Source organism: Leptidea sinapis, chromosome 6 (genome assembly GCF_905404315.1).
Source record: "Leptidea sinapis chromosome 6, ilLepSina1.1, whole genome shotgun sequence".
In the NCBI taxonomy this organism is placed as follows: domain Eukaryota; kingdom Metazoa; phylum Arthropoda; class Insecta; order Lepidoptera; family Pieridae; genus Leptidea; species Leptidea sinapis.
The window spans coordinates 9,040,420-9,052,943 of NC_066270.1; the positions used below are offsets into that span (position 1 = coordinate 9,040,420).

The 12,524-nt window shown below is 34.3% G+C and overlaps 2 protein-coding genes across 2 annotated transcripts; one reads left to right on the forward strand and one right to left on the reverse strand.

The window, feature by feature from the left end:
- The first annotated feature begins 734 nt into the window (after window positions 1-734).
- Window positions 735-6,900, forward strand: LOC126965089 (uncharacterized). The gene is made up of 5 exons (XM_050808552.1): window positions 735-945; window positions 1,482-1,709; window positions 3,596-3,728; window positions 4,120-4,280; window positions 5,074-6,900. Exons 1-5 carry the CDS (start codon window positions 841-843, stop codon window positions 5,293-5,295), a joined length of 849 nt encoding a protein of 282 aa, XP_050664509.1. The 5' UTR covers window positions 735-840; the 3' UTR covers window positions 5,296-6,900.
- Window positions 6,901-11,774: 4,874 nt separating this feature from the next.
- Window positions 11,775-12,427, reverse strand: LOC126965128 (NADH dehydrogenase [ubiquinone] 1 beta subcomplex subunit 11, mitochondrial). Its single transcript, XM_050808595.1, has one exon. It carries the CDS (start codon window positions 12,295-12,297, stop codon window positions 11,860-11,862), a length of 438 nt encoding a protein of 145 aa, XP_050664552.1. The 5' UTR covers window positions 12,298-12,427; the 3' UTR covers window positions 11,775-11,859.
- Window positions 12,428-12,524: the final 97 nt, after the last annotated feature.

Consider the following 12,524-nt stretch of genomic DNA (forward strand, 5'->3'; position numbering starts at 1 on the left):
GTGAAAGTTTGTATGTCTGGATGTATGTTTGAACTTCTTTAACGCAAAATATACTGAATAGATTTTGATGAAACTTTACAATAATATAGCTTACACACTAGAATAACAAATAGGCTATAATTTATAAAACTATGTGTGGATTATACAAAATATAAAAGAAGTGTGATTGTTACTAATGAATACAACTAGCGCCATCTCTTATCGACTAGCAAGCAAAAGATCTATACAAATGAAAACTTTTATTATAAAAGCGTTTATAATTCATTGAAAATTCTGTTACCAATAGAAAACTACGGTTATTTGAGTATCATAGTGGTAGTCTTTGACATTCAATAAATGATATTAAATCCTACTTTGAATAACAATATTTGAATTTGTATTTATTTTAATATATTAATCCGAAGAATGAAAAGCCTTTTTCGAAGAAGTCGGATTTGTTAAGTAAGTCGGAGAAAAAATGGTCGACCACTTAAAATAATTTATATGGAAAAAACGTTTGCCGGGTCAGCTAGTGACGTTATATAACAAGTAAAGTAACTATTAGAACCTATCAACGCACACATCTAATATCTATAATAATATAATATGAATGAATATTGCCGCCTAAAATATTATTTTAGTCCACACATTGCCATCACAACGCATGATTTCAGTTTAGACAGAGCTAGATTGATCTAGAATAACTCTAAATATGTTTCCAAAAATAACAAACGTTCATAAACAAGTTTATTTTGGTCTTAATCTCTCACTGTATTTCGTCCGAGTCGTTGCTAGTTTCACGATACTTTTTATATGTTTTAATCGTGATTATATTACAGTTAAATAAGAATAATTATAACTATGACTCTTAAAATAAATGCCGAAACTAATTATGGTGATAGCGAGCCATGCGTCGCTGCGTGGAGCAATAAATTGTTTGTGGGCACAGAAAATGGATTTATTGCCGTAAGTTATCAGATATTTTTCATATAACATGTTGAAGTGTTAAAAATTAAAGATTTATAACTAAGTATCTGATATTATCACGTAATTGTACAATATATTTGTATGCCTCATTTCTATCCAATCGCGATTAAGTAGATATTTTAAAAAATTTATTACCTATATTAAAATATTTAACCCATTGTCGTTGGGGTAACGAAATAATAAAAATAGCTGGTTAAAACTGGAAGATCAAATTAAATCCGATTAAAAGTCTAGAAGAAACCTTCACCCTCACATAAGAGGAGTTCTTGCATGCCTGCATGTTAAATTATAGGTACCTTTTTAAATATTATAATATATAATTTATTTTTTCAAGTAATTTAACTTATATTATACGCATTACTATACCAACTAAAATCTAAATGTAAACAATCTAAAAAAAATTTGTAATTTTACTTTCATAATGCGAAAAATAAAAGGCTTTTTATTTAATTTAATTTTTATTATTATTTAAGCCATTGAATAGTTAACATGAGCTTCATTTTTTTCTTTACAAGTCTTTTAACCCGGATTTATCTCCAGCCACAAAATGGGCAGCTCACGAAGTTCAAATATTTGCACTAGCTGCAAATGATTCTAGCGTCTTCTCCGCTTCAAATGATGGCAACATAAGAGTATGGAATACGAATGGTGAAAAAATCAAAGAGATTCCAACATCTGGTTCAGATATTGAATCTTTATTTATCCATGGAAAAAATTTATATTCAGGAGATGAAGCAGGAAACGTAAGTAATAAACTAAGCACAAGGTACAGTGTAAAAAAAAGTTTTTGTTTCCATTTCGCTTTCTCGTACGAAAACGAATAATATTTCAATTTTTTAAACCTCTTATCACGGACGAGTAAAAAAATAAGGACTCCGTGTCACCTTACATAACAGTGAGGCACCAAAACAAGCCGGTAAACGTGTAAATACATAGCCCTACGCATACACTTACACTAATAAAAGCCGATCGGCCGCCATTGTGAGATTTGCCATCGTCAGTGACAGATCAGTTTGCGTCGTATTAAAATATTTTAAAAATGCCGTTGCGCATTGTGATAAAGTGTAAAAACAACAATATAAAAGTATTTGTCGATATATGATTATCTAAGGGAGAAAAAATTGTGTAACTGGTATACCCTTTAACCGCACACACATTAGCATAAAGGTGTCCGCGGAGTCCTTCTTTTTTTACTAGGCCGTGCCTCTTATGCATTTTATTGAATTACATCGATGTATTGGTTTTAGGTAGTAACGTGTAGTTGTCATTCGATTACATTATGGAAATTAAACAAAAACAAATAGTTAATCGTATTTTTGCAATAGATTTATTTATTTACTTTTATTAAAATTATATTTTTATTATCATGCTGAATTGTCACTTTTATGATTTTCTTCTATCCCAGATATTATATCGCTATCATTGTCATCGATAAAAAAATAGCTATTTCAAGAAAAACCTCCAAACGTAACATTGGCGACAAAAACTTTAAAAAGTACAAGTATCTCATACTACATATTTACCCTGGATGTGTTTTAGTGATCTTCTTAATTTTGTTTGATTGACATTTAGATACTTTTGTACGTTGTTAGTTGTTTTCACTTTTCACATGTACCACCGAAATTTAAATGCTTAATAACCTAAGACTAGATCAGTTATTAAACGTCAAAATCTATATAATAATCTATATAATCGAAAATATATACATACTTTCCTCATGCCTTAGAAGAACGTGGACAAGAAACTCAGCGGGCCCCTTCTTTTTTGCTAAATTTTCGTTGCAATAAAATATTGTAATAAAAGAGCCTGGAGACGCTCCATTATCAGGATATGGTATCATTAGGAAAATCTTTTATGTTATAGTAACCAGAGATCAGTTTAAACAGATCTCTTTTACCTGTTTTGTGGTACTTAGTTATTCTTTTGATATTCATAACAGAATTTACTAACTCAACCCAACAAAATATTCAACTCAATAAATGGCTGCGAAACAGTACTTACGTAGTTTCCGATTTCAAATTTTTATTTATATATATATAAATATATATTTACTAAATCGTTTGCCAACTGATTTACACGAAAGCTTTTATAAGGGTCTACAAATTTTTTGAATTACCATGTTGATCCAATTTATGGGCAACTCAACTTATTTATTTATGTTTTAATAACTAATTCAATCAATGGAAAATAAGGATTTATAAAGAAAGAAAAATATTAATTATATAAATGCTAATTATGTATTATGCATTAGATATCTTTGTGAGTTTTGTACGATGGCTTTTAAATAAAAGGTCTTTAAATAAAAAAATACATAAATAAATCATAAATATCAGCAGCAAATTGTGTAGAACATGTTTCTTTTTAGTAGCAAATTTTGATGAGCAAAAATTTGCTATTAAAAAAGCGAAAGGCGCTAAATTTTAATAGTCACTTCTAAAATGTTATGTATAAAATTCATTAGAACCGAAATGAGGATGAGGTACTAATATACTATACATTATGAACACTTCGATAATGCTTGATAAAAAAAAAATTAAACATTATGAACGTAAGAATCGCATGTGAGTAGACGCATTTCTTGTGTGTAGTTAAACATAATTTATTTAATTATAATATTATTATTTTATAGGTGTTTGTTTTTGAGAATAATGAGCCAAAAGCCGCTTACAGTGTATTAGAAGAAGTAAAAGATATCAAAGTGAACCTACCCTATATGTTCACTGCTCGAGACCTTTACGTTACCGTAACGGAAATTAAACCTGGTGTGTATGAAATTTTTTTTTTTCTTAATGGAAATAAGGGACGAGACGAGCAGGATGTTCAGCTGATGGTAATTGATACGCACTGCCCATTTCAATGCAGTGCCACTCACGATTCTTGAAAAACTCAAAAATGCTGAGCGACACTACTCTTGCGCTCGTCACCTTGAGACATAAGTTGTTCAGTCTTATTTGCCCAGTAATTTCACTAGCTACGGCGCCCTTCAGACCGAAACACAATACCAATGCTTACACATTATTGCTGCACGGCAGAAATAGGCGCCGTTGTGGTACCTACCCATAATCTAGCCGGCATCCTGTGCAAAGGAGCCTCCCTCTGGTTCATGCTGTGTTTTTGACATGAGATTAAATGATAGTTTTTTTTAAACCACAGAAGAATCAAAAGATCGTTTCGTCACTCGGCATGTAATGGAAGGACGAGCTCCGTTAGCCCTGCTACAGCCATATCTTCTGACGGTGGCCAGAGGTGGTTATAACTTGCAATTACACGATTTATCTTTTGAATCAAGATTTAAGAAGCTTCATGAAATTAAGGTAATTAATACATGGTCATTGGTATAATTACCCATTTTTCACACGGACTAGTAAAAAACTAAGGACTCCGTGTCACCTTACATAACAGTGTAGCACCAAAACAAGCCGGTTAACGTGTAAATACATAGCCCCACGCACACACTTACACTACTACTAGGCGGCCATTATGAGAATTGTCATCGTCTGTGACAGATCAATTTGCGTCTCAATAAAATATTTTTAAAATGCCGTCGTGCGTTGTGAAAAACTGTAGAAACAATACTATAAAAGTATTATTTTGTGGTCATATATGTTTATTTAAAGGAGAAAAAATTGTGTAACTAGTATCCCCCGTAACCGCACACACACTAGCATAACGATGCTTCACTTGATAATATCACGGCGCGGAGTCCTTCTTTTTTTACTCGTCCGTGATTTTTCATAGATATAATAAAATCATAGAATTTCTAAATTTGTACATTAAAGGTTTCCGCTAAATTATAACTCGTGGAGTGGAGACATAAGCAGAAAAAAGCAAAAAGATTTATTTTAAATTTGATATATTTGAAAGTTTATTCGATTGTTTGTGCGCGCATTATGTTGTAAGACATTCATTTGGATTAGAATCGATTACGATACACATTCTTCAGATATTCTTTTTATAAATTTCGTAACAGCGTCGAGTTCTATTCTATTGAATTCGGATATATCATCGCCGGCGGTAGGAGAAGAGCCTAATAAAGGGTCGTACTCCCTGCCGAAACTTTTGTGGGATGTTTTATGTAAATCATTATTCATATCTATTTGTTTTTAGGCAAGCGACATGATAGTAACGTCTCTGTCAGCAATTGACACATTTGCGTGGACTGGAGGCTGGGACGGTATAGTTCGCCGTTGGAAGATAGCGGATAACAAGATAGAAGCAGCTGGAGAAATCAATCTTGGATGTTGTGTTAATGCGTTAGTTGCAACCACAGCCGAAGATGCCTATGCCATCCTGACAGGAGGACGAATAGTTCATGTTAAATCAGAATAAGATCTCAACTATCGTCTGTTTAGAATCTAGAATAATCTAACATTTATGAAATCTGATGGCACCTCTTCACAATCGGCGATTAGACGCGAGCACGATCGAATGGAGGGCTTATTCGCTTCTAGTCGCCGATCATCGTCATAGTGATCGTCGGTTTTTCGGGCACGCATCAAAGGGAATTCGCGTGTAGTTGCGTGCGCGTGCCCACACGATCGCCTGTCATTTTTTCACTGGAAGACACTGGACAGTAAGCGAAGCCATGCGTACTTCGCCTCGTCGCGTTGTTTTCTTTTCCTTTTATTTACATAGCGCAAGTGCGATACAGTGACTACTGATTGGTCAAATGAAGAAACATTTAAATTCATAGAACTTTATCAGAACTACCCAGAAATATGGAATCCCAAACATAAATATTGTATACTGAAATTAATTGATTGGTAGCAGCAGCTATAAACTCCACACGTCCATCTTGAAGGACTGCTGCTCAATAAATGATCACGGACGATCGTGTGGATGCTTACACGATGATCAACGATTTACTTGCCGATGACAGACGATTATACAAGTAACGATCATCGCCGATAGTGGAGAGGAGGCATGAAACCAACCATCATGTATATACACCGCCTGGTAGTCTCTTCCCACAACAGCCTAAGACTACGTCACCAAGATACGTGTTACTATTGATTGTCCTTTTCAGTAAATTTAGTTACGTCCTCGTTGAATTAATGAAAATAAAATAAATTACTAACTAGCTTAACTAATTAGTAAGTCGTGTGATTCATCTATTTAGATTTAAATCAACTTACGTATTGAATTGTTGGTTTATAATTGCTTAATTAAGAGAAAAAAATACGGGTTGGAGTGCCGGCAGAAGTGAAAACTTGAACATTAACGTTGTGCAGTTTTGAATAATTTGGAATGGTAAGGGAATAATTTTGCACGAATTGCTTTATTTATTAATATAAAAGTACTAGCATTAATGTGGTTAAATACAATATTAATTTGTTGCACTATCGTACACAAAATTGACAATTTAAATTACATTCAAAATTTTAACAATTCAGATCTATTACAATTATTTTACCTTAAAAAGTTTATCTCTCAGAAAAATCAACTTTCATCCATTATTTCAACGACCGTCTTACGAATTTTCGATCATGTCACGTGTCCTGACGCGAGTTTAACATTTTATACACATACCCAAGAAGTTTTCACTTCAAAAACACATTTTTCTGGGGTAATTCAATCACACACAGTGGTAAGACATCGCATTGACAAGACGTGTCATACTAACAGCTCACCATTTCATTCACTGACCTTTATAAATATAGTTCATCGCTAGTCGCGTGGCTCATTTATAGCGTTGTTTCACTTGAAAATTGTTCGAGAACCGCATCGCAACTGATGACGTATTCTTAGCCCAATCACGTGACCCAACTGTCACGGGAAGAAAATACCAGGTGGAGTATATTATTACATAATATACTGTACCATGAAACCAGCGATTTTTTGTTCGGTATTTCAAACATTTTGTCGTGTTTACTTTTGAGTTCTGTTTCGATATTTGTATTTTTATATTTTTGAGTAAATTTTGTATCAACTTAATTGGTTATTATTCATTTATGGTATTCTGCTTGTAAAAAAGTATATACTTATCATAAATAATGAAAACTAATAGTTTCCTTCCTTCCTTTCCTACCTTCTAGTTTTTTTTTATTATACCTATTAAAACCATTAAACTACTTAAAACAAAATACCTACAGGCCAACCAGAAGTTAAGCACGCATAGATCAAATTTAAATATTTTTATTCACAAAAAAACAAGCGACTTCAAAAACACTATTCCAAAATAATAGATATAGCACTAAAAAGTATAAAAATAATCTAATTAATTAATATAATTCTAGTTACGATTATTGTTATTTTTGGAATCGGTGTCCTCCCGCCACGGACCCGCTTTCGCCTCTCACCTCCTTGCGTCGCGCGTGCGACACAAGCACATCTTACCTATAACTATGTATGTAGTTACAAACCTACCTTGGCTGACACAGACTTTAAAAATAACAATAATAGTAACTAGAATTAGAATGTATAAAAAATACGCAATTATTTTGATACTTTTTCGTGCATATTATATTTATATCTATTGGTTGGAATAGTGTTTCTGAAGTCGGTGTTTTTTTTTTAATTATTTTTTATTTTTAGTGAATCTGAAGTAAACTAAATAATAATTTGTTTAATCTAACCAAACTTTCCTATATACAAAAGAATCATCGAAATCGGTTGGCGCGATATTGAGTTATTCGTTCATTTCTCGCGCACATACTTATAGCAAATTTAAGACTCTTATGGTTTTCTCGTGGATGCCATTGTTAGATCTGGACCAAATTGCAACGGGACACGGACAAAATTGTAGCACCACCTTTCAAATAAAAAATCAACTTAAAATCGTTTCACACAGTCGAAAGTTCGGAGGAACAAACATAAAAAAACCGACGAAATGAGAACCTCCTCCTTTTTTGAAGTCAGTTAAAAATAGTATTTGAAATCACTTATGAAACGACAAAAAGTACCAGCCTTTCGAATATTTATGCCTCATACCTGAGAACGGATGCAAGAAACTCAGCGGGCTTTTTCTTTTTTATAAAATTGTGTTACAATCATAATATACAGGTGTTCCAGAAATAATGGATAATCCTTGAACCCCGCACGGGACAGCTCTCCAGCTCAGAAAAAAATAATTCCAAGTGATACCCAAAATATGTTTTTTTTACTTTCATGTGCACAACGCCCACAAAGTAATGAAATTTGTGGCGTTTTTGGTGTCATCTTATTCCTGATAAGACTATACTACTAGAAATACATTAAATAATATAAATATCTATGATACTTTTTCAAAAACAAAATAAGAACTTGAGTTTTTGACATGAAATTTGATAAGTGTTTCATGTAAAAAAAAAGTATGAAAACGTAAGTGGCCTGATATTTTAAAAAAATGCGCAGTTCATACAGTATACAAAATGGTATAATACATCATTTTATTTAATACCACTACGAAGTTATTGAGATACAAAAAGAGTAAATACGACTAAAGACAGAATGGATGGTTACTATTTACTACCTGACCGTGGCTCAAGCCCATATGTTGTTTACACGAGACAAGAATAGGTTGATTTTGTAGAGTATGAGCGAGTGAGAGAAAAGACATTTTTTCGCTCGGTACACCGGTTTGGTCAGTATCGGATCGGTTTCAGATACATAGCAAAGACATTTACTTAGTTTAGTTATTTAGTGCGTCTCTCGACCTCTCCTTTAGCTGGTTGAGCTATTCACAAAGAAATGGATCCCGACTATTCTAGCAGCCCTGCGTTGCACGCTATCAAAGTTCGAGTTGATACATTGTACGGTTCACAACATATTAACACGCTCCTGCAACGCCAGAGGAATCTAGGAGTATTGCCGCCCTTTTAGGGAGGTGTACGCGCAAGGGCGTGCATATCATATAGGCAATTAGGCAGTGCATACATTGTTATGAACCTAAATAAATATAGTGTTAAAGTTAATTTAGTTTAATTATGTTCTATTATTTTATAACCAAATTTCTTTTGAACTCCAACTCATACAATTTTTCCTTACACTAGATACTAAATACCTACCGTAAGCAATCTCCAGATTGCATATTTCAAGCTCAACTACGACAAGTTAGATCTATATATATTGCTAGAAAACCAATGCACATCTGCGTGTACGCGCTTCTTTAGTCATATCGTCAGCCCACAGAACAGCGTTGCCAACCTTATAAAGCGTCGAATATATATGTAATGTACATATTAATTCAAAATCCGAAGGCATGTCGAGGGCGACGTTGAACTGAGGGCTCCGTGGTAAGAGTCACCGGTTCAACCTATCGCACTACCTATGGTTCCTTGAAAACCGTACTGTGGATAACTCCACACATCCAAGTGGTGAGTATGGTATCCAGGTTTGTGGTGTCGTGAGAAGGTGGAATTGAGTGGGTGGAAAGGAGGCAGGAATGAAGTCAAACAGGTTATCGGAACACTTCCCGTAATAAATGAGTTTGGAGTTTTTTTTTGTAACACGTTTGCGCGTTATTCTACAAAAACTCAACTTGAGTCTTCGTCTTAAATTCAAAAATGTTCTGCTATTCCACGACTCCTATGAGAGGCCCCGATAGAAGATATGTTTCTTCCGGCACTGGTTAACGATTTCCCGAGGGACCTGCTTGGCCCATGTATACGACAGCATATTCAATACTGCAATCTGCATATCAATACATGTTGGAGGCTTACAGCATAACAATGATATGTAGATATATAGAAACAGTGTTGGAGATAATACACAGCCTTGTTCCGCAGCGTTCACGGGCATAGGGTCTGAGCACCAACTAGAAGATCACCAGCTGATTGAGCATGGCGAAAGACGTACTTGTTGGTCATTGATCAACTGGCGTTCCTGTAGACATGTTCACTTCGCTGAGGAGGACATACTGGCCTCTGAGAAGCTTGATGTGCTCAGTAAGACCAGACAATACTTCACTTTTTTTTATGAAAATAAGGGACCAGACGAGCAGGACGTTCAGCTGATGATAATTGATACGCACATTGCAATGTAGTGCCACTCAGGATTCTTGAAAAACCCAATAATTCTGAGAGACACTACAATTGCGTTCCTCACCTTGAGACATAAGATATCAAGTCTCATTTGCCCAGTAATTTCACTAGCTACGGCGCCCTTCAGACTGAAACACAGTGCTATTTACACACTTCTGCTTCACGGCAGAAATAGGCGCCGTTGTTGTAGCCATAATCTAGCCGGCATCCTGTGCAAAGGAGCCTCCCACTGGTATCAATTCATGCCACTACCTGCAACTATAAACTAAAAAATTCTGAGTGGGGTTCCCCAGTACTACTACCATCAAATCGTGCCCAATTGGCTTAGTTCTTTGGTGTTCCATAGAGATTTCGATCTCTAACACTTATATCAAGGGGAGTTTTAGATAAGTTATTCTGGTTCATACTAGCAGCCGAATTCCATCGCATGCATTATGAATGATGAAGAGGCATTTCACAACCACATTTTTGCCAGAACTTCCTTACCATTGGAATGAGTCTTCCACAGTATTTTGAAGGAACTTTCTGCTGTACAACCAAACTGTGGAATGTAAGACAATGTGGGTGACGGAGTTCGCTAAAATCAGGTGAACCATACACATGTTCGTCCTCCTCTTCCATACAAAAATCCTACTTGTGTAGTGATAATCTAGCAATACAACTCTATCACCCAATGATTACTCAAGTATAAGAATGCCTGGTTCCACATTTTTTTTATGAAAATAAGGGATGAGACAAGCAGGACAATCTGCTGATGGTAATTGATACACCCTACCCATTCAATGCCGCTCAAGATTCTTGAAAATCCCAAAAAAACTAAATGGCACTACAATTGCGCTCATCAACTTGAAACCTAAGATGTTAAGTCTCATTTGCCCAGTAATTTCACTAGCTATGGCTCTCTTCAGACCGAAACACAATAATGTTTATTATTGCAATAATGTACATTATTTCTTCAATAATGTATACAGTTTGTTATATGTATGACATGTCTATAAACAGGGTAGGCTGAGTTTATAGACCTTCATTTGCTATACCCAGACATACCAAATTACAACAAAATTTATTTACTAATGTAGGTCAAAAATCCCATTTATAAATGTCAAAGTTACCTCCACATTTCTGTAGATGTAGTGTTGAGTTAAATATGAGAAATTATTCAATGAAAAATTGAGAAAATATTTAAAATACAATCTAAGGGAATTAGTGCAATACAAAAGTACTCATACATTTTGACTTTTATTATGCATCAATTTAAAACATTTTATCATGGTCCTGAACCTATATGTGGGCTGCCTAAGAGCACAATTTGTCACGCACAGGAACTAATATTATCAAACCATTCCAAACATTGCAATCAAAAGCAGGAACGCAAACATATCCCTATCACTGAACAAAAAAAAACCTATGCATAAAAAAACTAAGAATACTGTTGCACTGTTGGCTAAATACGCACCTCAGTCTGGTTGGTATCAAATTTGAAAAAACTTGCAGATATTGTCTTGCCTATGAAACATCTCTGCATCACCTCTGTGATTATGGCCAAATAATGCATAAATGTAACACCATCATTGGAAAAAACACCCAACTTCCAATGTGATATTTACAATACTTATGTCAAGCAGATACTAAAGGTAGTAAATGCTGCAAGAATTCATGATGAGCTATAGTGTGGGAAACACTATAGTCGCACAGACTAATAGCTAACCTTTCGAAATTATTATTATTATTGATCATTTTATTTCAGACACTATACATCCGTAAGTATTAGTTATTAAGTTAGTAACAATTTTTCTTGGACTAAGTTAGTAATAATAATAAATAACCATAATTTTTTAAAATAATAAATAATACTAACAAATTCATTTATTTATATTGTACATATTTAAAAAGATACTACAATTAACAACAATTGGTGTAGTTTTAGTTTAAATTAAATGATAATTTCACATTCACCTAGTGAGCTGTCTGATGGAAGCTTCATAGTCTTCGGATTGACATAGTTTGGATCAATGACTGGCAGGCCTGCTTTCTCGCGACGGTATAATTCTAGGTATGCTTCACGCTGAGCCCAGTCTCTCATATGAACATCAGGAGCATATGCCCATGCGAAACCACCAAATACTAAGCACAATGTGATTGAGAAGAAATAGGAAGCATGATGTACATTAGTATCTTCTTGTTGATCCTTATAATCAAACCCATAACTCACCCAGTTCTTGTTTTCTGTACTAGTATTGGCTGAAGGCGCGACAGTAGCAGTGTCGCTATTTTTCTTGGATGTTGTTATTGTTCGGTTCACCTTCATCAAGTGATTCCAAACTGACTTCTGTATTACAGTCATATTCCGAAATTTAATCAAACTTGCCATTGTCGACTACTAGATTAGATTCTTGTTAATTTGTTATTATATAATAATTTTTAATTCGTACTAAGAAATATAGTTTATTTCTCCAATCATTCAATGTGAAGAACCATCTATGAAAATTACGAAACGATTTTTTTTTTTAATTTATATATTTGCACGGATTCAAAGTCCACGGGCTGCAAACTTGGCATATTATAATAAAACTTGAAGCGAGCGGATGTACGGAACGT